The sequence below is a fragment of the Neoarius graeffei genome, chromosome 7 (assembly GCF_027579695.1).
Source record: "Neoarius graeffei isolate fNeoGra1 chromosome 7, fNeoGra1.pri, whole genome shotgun sequence".
In the NCBI taxonomy this organism is placed as follows: Eukaryota; Metazoa; Chordata; class Actinopteri; order Siluriformes; family Ariidae; genus Neoarius; species Neoarius graeffei.
Window position 1 is genome coordinate 27,447,610 of NC_083575.1, and position 18,777 is coordinate 27,466,386.

At 41.1% G+C, this 18,777-nt stretch overlaps 2 protein-coding genes across 3 annotated transcripts in view; both read left to right on the top strand.

The window, feature by feature from the left end:
- Positions 1-7,952, top strand: part of sft2d1 (SFT2 domain containing 1) — a 43,354-nt gene extending 35,402 nt beyond the window's left edge. The window contains exons 5-6 of one of the 2 annotated variants that reach the window (XM_060925455.1): positions 3,100-3,129; positions 7,482-7,952. In XM_060925455.1, the coding sequence (XP_060781438.1) occupies positions 3,100-3,129; positions 7,482-7,625 (174 nt within the window). In that variant the 3' untranslated portion in view covers positions 7,626-7,952. The remainder of the gene's footprint in view (positions 1-3,099; positions 3,130-7,481) is intronic. The other variant, XM_060925456.1, reaches the window with a different exon arrangement.
- Positions 7,953-13,541: 5,589 nt separating this feature from the next.
- Positions 13,542-14,948, top strand: prr18 (proline rich 18). The gene has a single exon (XM_060924629.1). The coding sequence runs from the start codon at positions 13,650-13,652 to the stop codon at positions 14,439-14,441; it is 792 nt and encodes a 263-aa protein (XP_060780612.1). The 5' UTR covers positions 13,542-13,649; the 3' UTR covers positions 14,442-14,948.
- Positions 14,949-18,777: the final 3,829 nt, after the last annotated feature.

Here is an 18,777-nt window from a genome sequence, read left to right on the forward strand (position 1 = left end):
GGGTGCCACTAGTTCTTAAAACAAATCATTCAATACATGTTTGAAGGCATGTGTTCACTGGCTAACTGCACTGTTGTCGGTTTATTTGTAGGGCTCATGTAGGTAAGAATCTTTCTGCACAGTCGACAGGGCTAATGATTGTCCTCTTTGTCCATACAGAGCTTTCCTTTTGCCGTTATTAATTTGGAGGCTAATAAACTGTCCTTAGCTAAGCTTCTGTTAGGCTGGGGAATACCGTAAAGCTAATCTCTTTTGGCTTGTGCTAGATACGGTCACACTACAGATTTTGGAACACAAGAGACAAATGACTAACTTTATTTGCGTTCCTCACCCTCGGCATGCGTGTATGGGGGCTTTTTTTTTTTTTTTTATATGCGTCACTGGCCCAGACTTTATTGCCAGTGTAATTGTCATCACTGACTATACGTTCTCTTCCTCCACATCCTGAGTCATATCGGGCTAGTAGACAAGTGCCATCACCTTGGCAACTGCTCGCTGTGTACACGCACACGTACGTTTGTGCCAACACGAACCTCACACTTGCACAGAGATGTGCCGTTTCTAATATTGAGCATTCCTTAGCATAGCAGGGTACGAGCCTTAAGCCTGCTCATGTGTACCAGTGAAATTCCTTACATACCTGGATGGCACAGTCTGTTAATGTACTATCTAGCATGTACTGAAATAATGTCACTTGAACAATTGTCACTGTTTAACCAGTTCATAGTCCTTAGTCATAGTCTCTGTTGAAAGATTGTGTGCTTTTTTTTTTTAATTAATTTTATCGTAGTTGTAAACCTAATTGGCTTGTCAATTCAAAATGAAATGTAAAACTAAACAAAAGCAAACAAGTGTATATAATGTTAACTTGACTATAACTGCAGTTTTGGTACAACCAGGAAGTGCTGTGAAATATGATGTGTGGGGTTTCAAATCTCTACTGGCTTGTATGAATTCATACAGTGTTATTAATTTGTATTTGAGCCTAATTTTTCAAATGCTTTGAAGATTCAGTCCGTGCTGTGATCGTAAATGTGTCCTTGGGTATAATCGTTTTCATTCTAGAAGCTGTCTCTGGTTGCAAAAACATTTTGAAGCCCTGCGTTAGGGTGCATCAGTTGCCCCCTAAAAATGAAAAGTTCCTCCAATCATGATGCATTTTTGTTTTTATGTTCCTTTTGGTAAGAAAACACACTGGGTGAAATATTTTGACAAAATTCAAAAGTTTAATGGTGGCACCAGGAGCTCAAAGTTATGGAAAAAGCTGCTATTTTATGACTTTTATGACAAAATTTCAATCACTTTTCATGAAACATTATGGCACCTTATAGAGTATACCAAATATCTTAGATACACATTTTTAGTACATATTCTAAATATATTATCAAGCACAGTTTGAGTTTTAGCTGTTCACTGAATCATTGTTCAACTACTTTTAAACAATACAAATGTATTATGAATCACATTAATGCTTCTCAATCCCTTGCAAAGGTTCTTAACATGATCTCTGGCTCACAAGAAATCAATAAATGGAGTCCAACATTGTGATTCAAACCTTATGCGAAAACGTACGCTACGTTCACACTGCAAGGCTTAATGCTCAATTCCGATTTTTTTGTGAAATCCGATTTTTTTTGTGAGGTCGTTCACATTAACAAATATATGCGACTTGTATGTGATCCTCAGTATGAACGAAAAGCGACCTAAAAGTGTTCCGCATGCGCATTGCAGGATATGACGATGTCACACGCAGTGAGCATGGCCAGTGTTTACGGAAGTAAAACCGCCCGGTTGCGGTATGACTCATCCAATCTAGCTTGAATAGCTGCATCCCCCCAAATGGAAATCAGCTCCGTAACCTCTGCATCCTTCCATTGAGAAGATTCAGAACCTTCACAGCCCGAAGCGTCCCTCGCATTGATGTCATGCGCAGGGGCGCAGATACGTTTTTTTGAACTGGGAGGGACAAAAAACTGGGGGGGGACAAAGCTGCCAGCAAACCAACCCCAACCCCGATATGCCTGTCAAACTTGTTGTTGGTAACCATAGCAACCAAGCTCGAGCTCGCAACCTGTGCAGTCTGCGCAGCTCAACCAACCGAATATCAGTCTTTGTTTTGTTTTATGTGAGTTGTTGCAACTATGTATACACTGCTGTGCACCTCAATAAACCGAATGGTAATTAGTCTTTTGATTTTTCCGTGAGGTTTGCCTTATGCAAAGAAAGACAGCATAGACCTTTTTTCCTCCCTATAAATGGGGGGGGGGGGGGGGGGGGGGACTGAAAGAGGTGAATTTAAATCTGGGTGGGATGAGTCCCACCCTCTATCTGCGCCCGTGGTCATGCGCCATGTTGTTGTAACTTTTTTTGAGAGACCCGCCGCCTACTTCAGCGCAGAATAGTGACGTTTGTGGCTTGTTGATGACGTGTAAGTCGGATGAATGCGACCTGGCGGTTCAGACTGAAGTCGCATATGAAAAGATCGGATAGGAATTGGAATTAGGACCACATATCCAAACGGCCTGGGTCGGATTTGAAAAAATCAGATCTGTGTCGTTCATATTGTCAATAAAAGATCGGATACAGGTCACATATGGGCGAAAAGATCGGATTTGAGTCACTTCAGCCTGCAGTGTGAACGTAGCCATAAAGTAAGCGTTTTTTGGCAAAAAATGAACCTCATGGTGCCACCATTAGACTTTTGAACATGGTCAAAAAATTTTACAGGATGTCTTTGAAAAGGAACACCCAAACAAAAATGCATCAGATTTTATGAAAGTAAGGGCAACTGATGCACCCTACCCTGCATATTAGGCCCACTGTGATGGTTTTTGACCCGCCTTGTTTTCTGTATACGTGAATTAAGCCTATTACCTGAAGTCTTCCCGTTTTATTTGAAAGCCTTCCATAGATTATGCACCACTAAGCACTGTGGTGTCTTATTAATGTAATTTGTTTCTTTATCAGTTCTCTCGATCGGTTTATTTGTGCCGGAGTTATAGTGAGTAGGAAAGCAGTGTGTTGTAAACCTTTTTTCCCTTAATGCTAAAGTGAAGAAAATGTATCAACCTACATCTTGTGTGTTTTTGTTTTTTTTAGGTACAGCATCTCATACATTCCTTTTGCTCGGTAAGACAAAACAATTCTCATTTCTATGTGTGTGCTTTGGTTTCTAGGGATCTTTTCACCGAAAATAGAATTCATTTTTATTATATAAATGTTCTGCTTTATCATCAGTCTGTAGTTTTCAAAATGCTAAGACAAGTGGCAGCTCAGGTTTGAGAATTCCCCTTATGTCTCTTAGCACAGTGGGGTTTGTTTGTTTGTTTGTTTGTTTTGTTCTTAAATGTTTAATTCTACACACACGTACTTCAGCCGCCTTCTTATTCTGCGTTTGCCAGGTAGGTCTGTTGTGCAATATGTGACGCTTGGCACATGAGATCAGTATTTAATTCCAACCAAGACTGAAGAATTCCTCCAAATGCCAATATGTAACCTCTCCTGCTCAAGTTGGGTGGTTTATTTTGTCTGGGTAACTGAATGAAAGCATGTTATTTACTATTTACCCACGGCTGTGCTGCTGTCCCTGACCATATGGCACTAATCCTCTCCTGGAGCAAGATGGGGTGTCTACACCATGCACATGGCTCCGGTTTGGTCTGCTCCCCCCCCCCCCCCCCCCCCACATGTCCTCTTTCTGCTCCTTACTTGACCCCCATAAGGCTGTTTGTTTAATTCCTTAACCTAGAAGTCAAAAAGACAGCTTGGCTATTCTGGGATCTCATCCAGCTCCAGATATTCCCTGCTTCTCTATTTTAAACTCTGCCTGAGACGTTACATTAGATTACATTAAACAATTGGCTCTCTTATGTTCAGCGTGTGGCCATTTATTCACTTTGCTGTAAAGTTAGGAGACGGAAACCGTTAGAATCTCCCATGATTTCAGAGGAGACTTGAGGATTTTTATGAAATGAAGAATTTAAGTCTCCAATTTTTAGTTGTTGATTGTTTTCAGAGTAATAAGGCTTGTAAGTTGGAGTAATTTTACTTTTTGTTAATTCTGGGAATAATTAAAACTGGTTAAAATTCTTCACATGTCAATGGGGTGGCGTGTAGGGTTTTGTTCCCCCCCGTAGCAGTGATGCGTATCTCTGTCAGAGTTAATGGGTAATCCCAAAGTGGAGGTGACTTAAACCATAAGGGGGGAGGGGGAGGTTGTTTGTTATTAAAATTTTGATCCTGCTCGCAAATTTAGTTCTTGGCTTTATTTCCACAATCGTAGCCCAAATTAGACCACTGTGACCCTCACCAGGAAGTTTATAAAGGGTGAATGAACACAAACTGGAAATGTATCCTTCACATCCATGTTAATAATGGTCTTTCTTTGTTTCCCAAGCTTCCTATCTGACCACTTGGCTGCATGAAACTAAACCTTTTAGCTCGCATGACTCTTTCATTGCATCTTGCAGCATCCCAGTCCTGATGCACACTACTACTTCTCGTCTCAAGATGCCATGTGAAACTTTCTGACAAGCTTTCTAAAAATAATGATCATGGATAGTGCACCTCCGGTTCATATCCATATTTGTTTAGAACACATTATCTGTTCAACCTGAAACGTCTTCATATCTGGTTACATATCTATTGTGTAGGGAGACAAGACCAAGAAAACTCACCAATTGGTTAGAACTTTAGGAGACAGGAAGGGCTTATGCTGGTTATTAATCAGCATGTCAACCAACTGTGGCCTAAAGGTCAAAGAAGCAGCCTTGGGCCCAAAGGGTCGCTGGTTTGGTTCGGTTCCCTGGACCAGCAGGAAAATCTATGGCTGAAGTACCCTTGAGTAAGGCACCTAACCCCCAAGTGCTCCCCAGGTCTATACATAGTTTTCACTGACGTCACGGCATTCCGGGGAACGCCCTCCAGCCGCCATCTTGTGGGGCAAACAAAACGGACCATCGCTATTACCAGCTACGTTATCTCGGACGAATTTATGAAGTTATATAGTCAGTTTTCTAAAATAAAGATCAATGTCGGCAAAATCAAGCAAACGGAAGTATATGGATACATTGGACGACATCTCGCGACAACGGTATGCAGCCAAACTGGCCTTGATTGGGGGAATTGACCCCTACGAAGTGGACAAAGATGCATTTTCAAGTGACTATGCAGGGCTGTCATCCATATCGTACCCTGATATTGTGAACTATTTCGTGAATAGTAAAAGTGCTGGGTCCGTGAAGTCCACCATATAAAAACAAGTGACCGTCGTGTCCTAATTACAGCCAAGGTATGTAAACATTGGAATTTTAGAGCTCTCAACACTGCATATAAATGTGTGTATAATATCGAGTTGATTTAAATCGGAATTGATTTAAATCGGAAATCTGCGCACATTTGCGCGAAGCTGCGCAAATGTACGCAGCTTTCCGATTCACTTTTTCTCATCCTTATACTTCCTATGTTTCATGGACTGTAACGGATTTGCAATTGATTGTTTATTTAAACAACTTATAAAATGATCGGAGCAGACTTTGCTGTGTTTGGAAGGCTGATAATCCTTGCGATTGATTCTCGCAAGCCATAGATTTCTCCTTTGTATGCTGAGTTTCTTTGTTTGCTCGCCTTCGTGCTCCCGTACAGTGGGAATTCCATAAAAGCTCCACTTGACATCATCATCTGACCTATTACGACAGCCGTGAATACAACAGGTGTGCACCATTGCTAGCTTTAAATAGCCTGCTTGGGTTCTTTTGAAGACTTTGTACTCGCGCGTTACAATGTGTGCTCAGTCACCCGTACGGTAAGCTTGACCCGCAAGATGGCCGCCACTAGGGAATCCCCGACTCTGTGACGTCATGTGAAAACTATCCATTGGACATCACTCTGGATAAGAGCGTCTGCTAAATGCCTGTAATATAATGTGAATGTGATTTCCAATGGGTGGACAATTTCGTGAGTGGGGGAATATTTAAAAAAAAAAGCTAGGCCTTCTAAAAGGTCAGGATATGTTAATGGATTTCAAGCTATTTTGCTAACTGAATTCATACAAATGTGAATTTTGCTTCCAGCCAATCCCCACTATGTATTCAAAGAGTAAACAGTGAGCTAAGATGTCGGTCAGCAAACTTAACTAGCCATTACTCTTGGTGTATATTCATTAAAAGAGGGGGGGTTTTTTTGTTTTGTTTTTTTTTTAATCCAAGTACTGCAGAGAGAAAGTGCAGTAGATTTGTCTGTTTCTTGTATTAGTGTATGGTCACGTGGCAAGTTTTACCTAACCTGATTGAACAGCGTGATGTTTCTAAAGTATTATTAGCTGTGTGGTTGAGTCAGCATCCTCTTTTTATTCTTCAGGCTCTTGCGCTTGAAGAGTGATGCCCATGCTGTGATGTATTCTTAGCAGCACAGGCCTAGATTTAAACTGCACACCATCTATCAGTAGATCAATATGTGTGAGCCAGACATCTGTGAAATGCCGGAGTATGAATGAGCGTCTGGAAGAGAGGGTGGCTGGTTTGTCTGATGATAAGTTTAGTTTGTTCTCAGCATAGTGTTCCTGTGCTGCCCTCCTCCAACAACAAAACGCGCACTTCCTAAACCATGGCCAGTGCAAAGCCTTCCAGTTAAGACCCTTTTTTCATTGGCTTGATATTGGATTAGCCAGACGCTGGAGCTGCATGATGGCTTAGTGAGTCAGTGCTGTTTGGAACTGATTTCTTAATGGCTAGTGCTTCCTGTCAACCCCACCGTCTCGTCATTGTAATGGTAGCGTCATTGCTTGCTCCATGGCATGTCGTTTATTTATTTTTCCTATCATCCTGATATTATATGCCTCCAATGAGGTTTTTACTTCCCAAGCACTAAACTAGTTGTCTAACTAGAGGGTTGATAAGAGTAGTGAGTTTGATGTGGGGGTGCAGGAGGAGTGTTTGAACATTCATTTCAAAGGTATGAGGGGGCTGGAGTTTCCAAGAGCCCCTCCTCCTTCGTCTTCCTTTTAACCTTGACAGCTCTTCACACCTCTTCCCGGATGTAGAGCTGTGATAGTCTGCATAGCAACACGTTGAGAGAGGGAGAGACTGAAAGAAGAGGTGGGGGGAGATGAGAATAAGGAGGCGCCATGACCTCGTTCTGCAGTTGCCATAGTGACCGTATGGGTTACATCATCTCTCAGCCGTGTACCTGATGTCAAGAGAGGCACGTCAATCCTTTCCCGCCAAAAAAGACAAAATAAGTAACCGATCCGCCCATCCGCAGCCAAGAATAAAGCTAGTCCAACACGCACACACCTGTGAGATGGAGGGCTTCAATGAAAAACAACTCGAGCAGCAGATTTTCATTTTCTCCCATGGCTAAATGCAGTGATGCATACTGTGGTTAATCTGTGGGTTTTTGAATATTGCACCACCTTGAAATTCAAAGGTCACTTTCAGACTACTACAAGTAATGCTTTTTTTTTTTTTTTTGTCTTCCTGCAGGGACGCAGTCATAAAGTGCTTCACTTCCTGTTTGAGCTAAAGCTGCTTTTCTCAGCAATCCATGTAATACCCACCCAAAATATGCATCGTAAATATGTAAAATATTTTATTGCCAAGATTCTTTCTTCATTTGTGCTCATTTAAGCTATAAGCATTATACTTGGAAATGTATCCGACATTTTGGATTATATGTAAAAGAAATATACGTCAGTGACTTTTTTTTTTTCTATTTTTGCAGCATTTGTATGTGTATTCTGGGTGAATGAAAGGTATGCGCCCAAAATGAACAAATGAATGTGTTGTGATGAGAGACTGCTGTTCGAAGTGCCAACACTGTGCCTTATTTCTGTCTTAATTTGTACATTAAATGCAACAGTTTGTGTATTTTACACATTTTTTTTTTTTTTTAAACCATTCAACAGAGTAAACTGCCAACACTGCACTTCTTGTAATAAACGCAATTATTCTCCATCTTGTTGATGTCTTGAATATTTTTCCCCTCATACATTGTTCCATAATGGTGCCTCACAGCTCGGGTTACTGTCCGTGTGGGTTTTCTCTGGGTTCTCCTGTTTCCTCACAGCTCCCAAAAGGTGGGAGGAATATGCCAAAAGGTGTCCACACTAAATTGCCCCATGTCAGACCTGGGCATTTTACGGCCCGCGGGCCGCATCCGGCCCTTTGGTTCATTCTGACCGGCCCGCGTAAGGTTAATTAGAAATTACAAAATAAACGTATTTTCTAATTTTACCTCATGCATGGACTGAATGTGCATTGCTTTTATTTTGAAGTTGTGTTCAACAAAAACACAATGCGCACAACATGAAATCCCACGAAACCTAATCCCGCGATAACTACTTCCGTAATTTGTCCAGACCAACCACAGACTTGTACGTCATCCTTCAAACGGTCTAGCCAATCACATAGCGTGACGTCACCAGCAGGCGCCTGAGCCGATCTGTAGATCTGATACCTACACTGAATTGACACGGCATCATTATTATAATATAATGTATCTTGCTTGATATGTGGAGTAGAAAGACAATATTGTGATGTCTTTGTGTTTTGGGGTGAATGTGACTGAAAAAAAAAATGGTACAAACGTTCACGTTTTGTTAACCATTGTTTTGGGAAGTTTGATTGAATAAATGACCTTTTTTTTTTTTTTATAAGGCAACCTCGTTTTTTCCATACTCTTACCAGCTTGTAAAAACAATGTTATTTACTGCTTTATATAAAGAAATACAATTAATATTATGCAGAATTTAGTTCAACCTTTTGGTCCGGCCCTCCACAAAATTTTCTGTTTCTCATGTGGCCCCATGGAAAAAAATAATTGCCCACCCCTGCTCTATGTGGTTGGGGGAAGGTGTTGAGATCGAAGATCTACGTGAGTGAGGCAGATTATTCCACGTGTATGACGGGATGATCTGATTCTGGATCTTGGTTCACACTGCATCAGCTGTCACTCACTCTGCACCATTCCATATACAAAGGAGATTAGCTAATATACTTTTATACAGCATGGCCTGTGGTGGGTGGGGGGGGTGTTTGTTTTTCCCTTTCTTCCCCCCCCCCTTTCAGATTAAATATCCTCTCTCTCCCCTCCCTATACCTAATTTATAACATTTGTCCTCCACTATTCTCTCAGAATGTAACCTAATAACCCAATGCAGCTTGCTATGGGGTTGTCTTTTAACTTGCTTAGGCTGATGCTCTGAGGCTGCACAGCTGTGGTTGCCATGGTGATGATGTGTAGCGGGTCCGTATCGAGCGACCCTCCTCCACCAGCACATCCTGCGCAACGTGGTAAGATGATGGGATGCAGCATTCAACTGTTGGTGGGATTTTTCTTTCCGTCTTCCGTTCATGCTTTTAGAAAAATTTAAGTAGCTTTTACAGGTTGGTAAAGATTCCAGTGCATCTTAAAGACCTGAATACAATGCAGTCTGTGATTTTTAGTATTCCACATAATTATATACCTGTGTATCTTATTTAACACACAAGCAGTCTGCTTTTGGCTTCCATGACATCAATATTTCTGACTAATATAATTACAAATAAACAATTTTGTTAACATGAGTTGCTAAGATATAACATTTCAAGAACAACAACAAAAGGGTCTATACCTTTTAACCCTTTCTGTATCTGCGTGACTGTTTACGGTCAGTTATTACATCTATGATGTGCCTGACCTGAAGGTGTGTGTGTGTGTTCCCTGTTGTTAAACAACACTCCTGCATGTTTAATGCTTTAACACTAGTCCACAATTGGTCATTGATTGGGGGGGGGGGAGTCCTTTACAACTAGAGAAAATGATTAGGGAGTATAAATAATGGTTTGGGTAGCACAGTGGTGTAGTGGTTAGCGCTGTCGCCTCACAGCAAGAAGGTCCAGGTTCGAGCCCCGTGGCCGGCGAGGGCCTTTCTGTGCGGAGTTTGCATGTTCTCCCCGTGTCCACGTGGGTTTCCTCCGGGTGCTCCGGTTTCCCCCACAGTCCAAAGACATGCAGGTTAGGTTAACTGGTGACTCTAAATTGACCGTAGGTGTGAATGTGAGTGTGAATGGTTGTCTGTGTCTATGTGTCAGCCCTGTGATGACCTGGCGACTTGTCCAGGGTGTACCCCGCCTTTCGCCCGTAGTCAGCTGGGATAGGCTCCAGCTTGCCTGCAACCCTGTAGGACAGGATAGAGCGGCTACGGATAATGGATGGATGGAAATAACGGTTTGTTTGTCAGGAAAAGACTGGATGGTATGAATTCCTTATGGATATGCACCAAGTCTTGCTTTTAAACCTGTAAATGCATATAAATTTTTTTACTTTGTTCTTAGTGGCATTGGGGAATTGAGGCTGTTCCTATGAAAGAAAAAATAAAAATTAAATCAAAAGAGGTCCAAGTTAGTAGGAGCATGCACGCACTGATGGGCAAAATGCTTAACGGACAAAGGTTTAGTCTGAAGTTTAAATTTTCTTGTTCATGAGGACATTACAATGTTGGACTACTAAAGTAGAAATTTGGCCCATTTTCTACTCCTAACGCATTGTGAGGGTTTTCATAATTATGACTTGCTATTGTGTAATGACTTGGTATCTTATAATGGCTTACTAAGTTATTGATGTACTAAGTATGAGCTAGTAAGTCATAATGACCATCTCTTAATGACTTACGAAGTTAGTACGAGATTTTTTTTTTTTTTTTTTTGCGGTCTGGTTTCCATCAAATCGTGCACTCTGATTGGCAGTCCGGAATCCTACAATTCGGACCCCAATTACAGACCTTTAGCGACTTGCTCGTTCACAACAACAACAAAAAAAAACATGGTAGCATTTTTTTTTTGTCAACATTTATTTTCGTATTTCTCAGTATAATAGCATTCATTTGACAGCATGGACAGCGAAAGAGTTTTGCTACCCTGATGACAAAATAAAAGAAAACATTTCAGGAGAAAGCCGAGTCGCAGATTTGTTTTAAATATGGTTTACCTTTCGGGTGCTCTCATTTTCTGTTAGAATTTGGTAAAGGAAAAAAATATTATTTACCAGCTTAAGGTCGGTCTGTATCGTGAAATACCGTGACTGAGGTCTGGGCCTCGGTCAGTATTTTCAAGACCTCGGTCACGGTATTTCACAATACGGACCTCCCAGCTGGTAAATAACACGTATGTCCTCATTATGGCGGCACGCTGGTGTAGTGGTTAGCACTGTCACCTTGCAGCAAGAAGATCCTGGGTTTGAGCCCGGTGGCCGGCGAAGGCCTTTTATCTGTGGAGTTTGCATGTTGTCCGCGTGGTTTCCCTCACAGTCCAAAGCCATGCAGGTTAGGCTAATTAGTGGCTCTAAATTGACCGTAGGTGTGAATGTGAGCGTGAATGGTTGTCTATGTGTCGGCCCTGCGATGACCTGGAGACTTGTCCAGGGTGTACCCCGCCTCTCACCCATAGTCAGCTGGGATAGGCTCCAGCTTGCCTGCGACCCTGTAGAACAGGATAAGCAGCTACAGATGGAGGGTCCTCGTCATGACTTGGTATCTCATAATAATGAGTCATACTTTTGACAAGGTTATTGTTACATAACAGGACGACCTACAGCATACACGAGCAGTTAGGGGTGAGGTGCCTTGCTCAAGGGCATTTCTGCTGATCCAGGGAATCAAACCGGCAGGTCACAAAGCGACTTCTCATAATTGAGATAATGAGATACAGGACTCTTTCAAGTGGTGGAAATGGGGTTCCATATAATAACGTGGATAATGCTTGGTAGGCTTTAAAAAAATAAATATAAATAAATAAACATCTTTTTCAGGCACGCGCCTTAGGGTGCATCAGTTGCCCCCTAAAGATGAAAAGTTCCTCCGATCATGATGCATTTTTGCTTTTATGTTCCTTTTGGTAAGAAAACACACTGGGTGAAATATTTTTGACAAATTCAAAAGTTTAATGGTGGCACCAGGAGCTCAAAGTTATGGAAAAAGCTGCTATTTTATGACTTTTGACAATTTCGATCACTTTTCATGAAACATTATGGCACCTTATAGAGTATACCAAATATCTTAGATACACATTTTTATTACATATTCTAAATATATTATCAAGCACAGTTTGAGTTTTAGCTGTTCATTGAATCATTGTTCAACTACTTTTAAACAATACAAATGTATTATGAATCACATTAATGCTTCTCAATCCCTTGCAAAGGTTCTTAACATGATCTCTGGCTCACAAGAAATCAATAAATGGAGTCCAACATTGTGATTCAAACCTTACGCGAAAACATAAAATAAGCGTTTTTTGGCAAAAAAAAAAAAAAAAATGAACCTCATGGTGCCACCATTAGACTTTTGAATATGGTCAAAAAATTTTACAGGATGTCTTTATTGGTGAAAAGGAACACCCAAACAAAAATGCATCAGCATACATGTCAACCTATACGGAATGTCCATACACTCTAAAAAATAATGGGGCCAGTACCGGTTCTTCAGGGTGATGCCATAGAAGAACCTTTTTCAGGGCTTCAAAGAACCGTTCATGCAACAGTTCTTTAAAGAACCATTTAAACCATTTGTTTGAGCAGTGAAGACAGATTTGTGTAAGCATATAGCCTGGGCCTGCCCATCCTAAGTGTGACGCAACACGAGGGCCTGTTGCGAGCTTTGAAGTCGCGTTAGCCAGACTAGTAAACATAGCCTATGTGCATTGACCAGCAAATGATAAGAGAATGCCAGGCTCTGAAGAACCATTTCCAATGTGAAGAACCTTTCGCAGAATGTAATGGTTCATCACAGAGTTTTGACTCTCCATGGAACCATCCAGAGATTTGAAGAACCACTGAAGCACCTTTATTTTTTAGAGTGTATTCGCTCAGGTGGAAATACGCGTTTCAAACAAAATGTTACTTCCCGGTTGGCGGGATTCTCGCAATGCAGTGTGCGCATGATCAAAAGTGGAACGAAGTCGTGTTATCTTGTGGTAGCGAGACTTCGTTCCACTTTTGATCATGCGCACACCGCATTGCGAGAATCCCACCAACCGGGAAGTAACATTTTGTTTGAAACGCGTATTTCCACCTGAGTGACTTTCAATAGCGACTGAAAAGATTCTGAATGGGCACTCCGGCAAGATCAGCACAGACACTTGCTGTGACATGCAGCTTAGTGAGGTATTGGTGCAGATTGCTAAAAAAAAAAGCTGTCATGGAGTACAATTCAGAACATTAGAGTGACATTGTGTTTTTGTCAAACACTGGAGCTTTGTATTCATTCTGAAGGTTTATTGTTATTAATATTGAATAAAAAGTAACTTGGATATATCATTCAAATTTTAGATAAATTATTTTAATTTGCATCTTATAAGGATTTTATAGGGGAAATACGGATTTTGGAGGTTGGTTATACAGGTTTGATTAACCAAAGGTTGACATGTATGCATCAGATTTTATGAAAGTGAGGGCAACTGATGCACCCTAACGTGCCTGGCTGTTGCCACGCCCCCAGTGCCTGGAACTATAAAAGCCAAAGGAACCCTCCTCCTCCTGGCAGTGAAGCTCAGTCTGGTGTAGGAGATACCCAGGACTGGGTACAGCAAATGGCTGGGTCCAGTGATTTGATGAACTGAGTGTTTGTTTTATTTTTGTACAATTACGCACTGCTGGGCCTTAACGCAGCCGATAAGATGCCTTTTCCACCTATAAACCTTCACTCTCGGATATCATCACCAGGCAAAGATCTGTTCGGGAAGAAGAAAAGCAGCACGAGTGTGGTTCCTCCTCAGTCTTTACTCGATCCTAAATCGCGCGAGGAGAAGGAAACCGAAAAGGACAAACTGTCCACGTCCTGGCCTAGTGCTAACCTCAGACAGCTGGGACGCAAACCTCAGCAGCAGCAGCACTACTCCAGCAGATTTCCTACAGACTGTTCAGTTCCCAACCTGGATGTCGAGGATGTGAAGAGCTCATGGCTCCACTCGAGCAAACCTCTGGGAGGTTCGTGTGAAAGCGTGCCGCGCTCCAGCTCCGGAGAATCCGCGGCCCGGCGCGCCAAAGACGAGCTGGAACAGGAGGTGCACTTCTCCCTCAGCCTCACCCCCGAGGCCATCCTCGTCATCCAGAAACGCAACCTCGAAAAACAGATGCTGGCTAAGCAGCAGAAGTGCTGTGGTTCGACGGACACCAGGCACCGCCGGGCTCTCGCGTCCACCAAGAGGGCGCAGCAGCAGGGCGCATCGAACAAAACCACGGGCCCTGGGGCCAAGCTGGACAGCTCGACCGACATCAGCGCCATCCTGAAGATCTCCCTGCTCAACGAGCAGCACAAGTATGACGACGTCGAGTATGAGGAAGAGGATGGAGACGTGGACGAGACGGTGATGCGGAAATGTAAAGAGTGGCTCAAAGGCGTCGAGAGCGCAGCCGCATTCAGCAAAGTGGACAAACTCTCTGCGCTCCCGCATCTCAAGAGCTGCTGATCACTGTGAAAAACCGCAACAATATAGATCGCTTCTCCTTGTTCATATGGCACTGTGCGTTTGTTTTGTCTCCCGGTTTCTTTCACATGGACAGCGATGTCGCATGCGGCCCTTTGGTCCCTTTTTTTTTTTTTTTTTCCTCCTCCAGTCGGCACTCAGGTTGCGTCTAAATGTAGCTCTGTTCAAATCCCACTCGGATAAACCAATGTCCATCAGTGAAGCTTGGGCATCAACGCTTACCATATGCATAATCAAAGCCACAGGTGTCGTGCTCTTTTCTTTTTTTTTTGTTCCCCCCCCCCTTTCCCTGACATGGACATGCCTGTGTGGTTTGGAACGCATCCCAACACCGAGGCTTGCCAATGGCGCGCACGACGCTTTCCTTCCTTTGTGCCAGAAATCAAAGACAATGTGACAAACTTTACCATGCAGAATTCACAGGTGTGTGTAAATGGGTTTGACAAAACCAGCTTTGTACAGTATTTATTTAAAAACCATTAGAGGTTGTGTTTGTGTACTAGCCTGGATCCCTTTTTTTTAAATGAAATAAAGTGTATTAAATCCAGTTCTGCATCTACACTGACTTATTAATTTTAACACCGAAGGGAATTTTGATTTTACGTACTACTACTTCAAAGTTAATGCCAATTTCAGATTGGTCCATGAGAGCCACATGATCTTCATAAATATGCTCTTTTCCATGCATTCTGGATGCAGATTAGATCAAATAGAGGCCTAAGTTTGTAGGAGCGTGCGTTAGGGTGCATCAGTTGCCCCCTAAAAATGAAAAGTTCCTCCGATCATGATGCATTTTTGTTTTTATGTTCCTTTTGGTAAGAAAACACACCGGGTGAAATATTTTGACAAAATTCAAAAGTTTAATGGTGGCACCAGGAGCTCAAAGTTATGGAAAAAGCTGCTATTTTATGACACAATTTCCATCACTTTTCATGAAACATTATGGCACCTTATAGAGTATACCAAATATCTTAGATACACATTTTTAGTACATATTCTAAATATATCATCAAGCACAGTTTGAGTTTTAGCTGTTCATTGAATCATTGTTCAACTACTTTTAAACAATACAAATGTATTATGAATCACATTAATGCTTCTCAATCCCTTGCAAAGGTTCTTAACATGATCTCTGGCTCACAAGAAATTAATAAATGGAGTTCAACATTGTGATTCAAACCTTACGCGAAAACATAAGCGTTTTTTTGGCAAAAAATGAACCTCATGGTGCCACCATTAGACTTTTGAATATGGTCAAAAAATTTTACAGGATGTCTTTATTGGTGAAAAGGAACACCCAAACAAAAATGCATCAGATTTTATGAAAGTGAGGGCAACTGATGCACCCTAGTGTGCGTGCATACTCAAGGTCACTGATGGACAAAATGCTTAATGGACAAGTCTGAAGTTTAAAATGTTCTTATTCGTTAGGACACACTTTTTTCCGTGCACTCTGGATGTGTATGTGTATTCTCAAGGCTTTGGAAGGTACATGCTAAACCCTAAATCATACATTGCTATAGTCTGCACTACCATTTTTAAAGTCTGCCATTTTATTTTAATACGTATAAGTAACATCTCAGGACAGTATACTGTAGGCTACTTCTTTTGTTGTAGTTTGAATTTGAAATCCTTCTAAAATTCCCAAGTCTTGGTTTCAGGAGAAATTCTGCGTCTGCACTGACTAACACACACACACAACAATAGCGTGCAATTATCTCAGTGACTGAACGTTTCTATTGTGTGTTCTTGTTTGATGGGGTCCAACCACGAAGCCTGTTCTCACATTTCCAGATCTCACATTTCTGGTTAGTTGGTTGTTCTGAACACAGGCTGAAAGGTTTGACACACATTTTTGTTCATTTGAATGTTTTCTTGCAGACTTTAGTTACTTGTAGGCTACAAAGGTGGTGTAGTGGTTAGCACTGTCGCCTCACAGCAAGAAGGTTCCGGGTTTGAATCCAACGGCTTTGGTGTTGTTCGCATGTTGTCCCCGTGTCTGTGTGGGTTTCCTCCCACAGTTCAAAGACATGCAGATTAGGTAAAAATACCCAGCCACTGGGTTTGAACAAGCCAGTGCTTACTTGGTACCGGTCGCAAGCATGGATAGCTTGGGGAGGGTTGTCTCATGTCAGGAAGGGGTTGAAAATTAATTGGGGCTTTGCCCTGTATTCTTCCCTGGTCACTATGTGATCTATGTGACAAATTAAAATCTGTTAACAGCTAGTGAGGGCTAATAATCATTGACAAATCTATCATAAGTGGATATTAAACTTTTTTTTTTTTAAAGGCATTTAGCATAGGTTTAGATCATGAACAATATTTGAACGTACCCAGTATTATCTTGTCTGTTGATTGGAGCCTTAACCTCCTAAGGCCCAAGCTGTTTTTTTTTTTGTTTGTTTTTTTTTACATGCATTTTTTATTTCTCTTTGCTATTTGGGCTTATTAGAACCTGATTAGAATAAAAACTAAGCATCATCTTTTGATAAGATGTACTTTTAGAGAAAAAGTATGTCCACATATGTGGATTCTTGTTCCGAATTTCCATAAAGTGCTGTCCACGCATGTGACCGCTAAGCCCTAGGAGGTTAAATCTTTCTATTCCTGAACTTTTTTTTTTCTTGAGACACTTGTATGAATGAACAACAGTAACCGATGGACTGAAGCAAGTACGAGTATAATTAACAAAATGAAATAAAGATTAGAAACTGGGCAAATTCAAAACAGGCTTTAAGTTTTGTGACCTGACCTCTCTATAGCAACGTGTTCTCAAACACACACACAACACAAACTCCTGAGCAGCATGTCCAGGCTTTTCAATCAGCAAGACGAACAGATCTGAGGTACAATTTTTTATTTATATATATATATATATATATATATATATATATATATATATATATATATATATATATATATATATCAATACCTGCTACAGGTTTTGTCGTTCTTTTAAAGTGGTGGATTATATATTGTTTATTTGTTTTGTACTACTGCTTTACAATGTGGCCTATTGTTTGGGAATCTTTGCATTAGGCATATTGAATAAGGGTGTGTTTTATACATGTTTACTCTCTTCTGAGAATGATTTTCAGATGATTTGCAATTTGATTTAAAAGCTATTCATTTACCATGACGGTACATTGATCTGTGATGATCACATGACACTGAAGACCCAAGATATTTATCACACTAGCTGTTTCCCGTCCATTCTGGATTCCTACATGTATTCTGAAGGCTTGGGAAAGGTATGTGGATTTCTGTTCAAGCAAACAATTTCTTAAAGCATACATTTCTATAGTCTCCACAGAATACCAGAGTCGTTTTCATTTTAATGAAATTTAAGCAATATTATCGGTTCACGGTGTTTTTCAAAATTGTGAAGTATCCGGAGTAATTTTTTTTACAGCTTTCTATTTAATATTATGTAAACATGGTCCAAAAGACAATCATTAAGTCCAGTCTGTGTTCAGAAGCAAGTTGTAACTGCTGTTATAGTCAGTCTTTAAGCATGTCACATGACATGTCAGTGAGGTAATCAATCACTCCAACCCTTCTTTCTTCAGCTCTAAATCCTGATAATGTATTACTGAGTGGATAGAACGAACGTTTTTATGCACTTTTGCAGAATTTTTACAATATGGTCAATGCTAATGATTTTGGAAATCGAGCTGCAAACCCTGGCACAGCAGGTAGAGTTTGCATCGTACAGCTTCACTGTCCTGGGGTTCAGTTCTCCTCAGGGTTCCCAGGATACGCTCCGGATCCACCGTGACCCTAATCAGGATAAAGAAGTTACTGAAGATGAATGAATACCCCTCTCAAACGTGTAGCTGCACAGCCAGATCAGAAGATTTAACATTAAATGGAAAAGAATAAGTAAACTATAAAGTATTTGGCAGTGTTTAATATTAAGTACCAAAAACTATCCTATTTACAATAGACATAATACTACAGTACATACAGGACAGAGGTGCAGTCTGAAACACACTTTAACTGCAATGCCAGTTAAAGTACTTACCGATTAATATGGAGTAGAATTTAAAAATATAAATTGACATTATAATTTGATCATAACCCAAAGAATTACAGCATAACATTTTATCAAGTTTCTCAACTGGGTGTCTCGGAGATCCCAAACAGAAGAAGAGGAGTAGGCACAAGTGTTTGGAAGGGATTTGGGGATGAAGAAAAACAAAAGGATTGAAGTTATGGTCACCAAAGAAAGTTTTGAGAGCGTGCATGCGCGCACGCACCCAGAGTAGTGGGCAGCTATGCTACAGCACCTAAGGAGCAGTTGGGGGTTACCGTAGGT

Coding starts and splice junctions, on each gene's coding strand:
- prr18 (XM_060924629.1), top strand. CDS start 13,650: ATGCCTTTTCCACCTATAAACCTTCACTCTCGGATATCATCACCAGGC.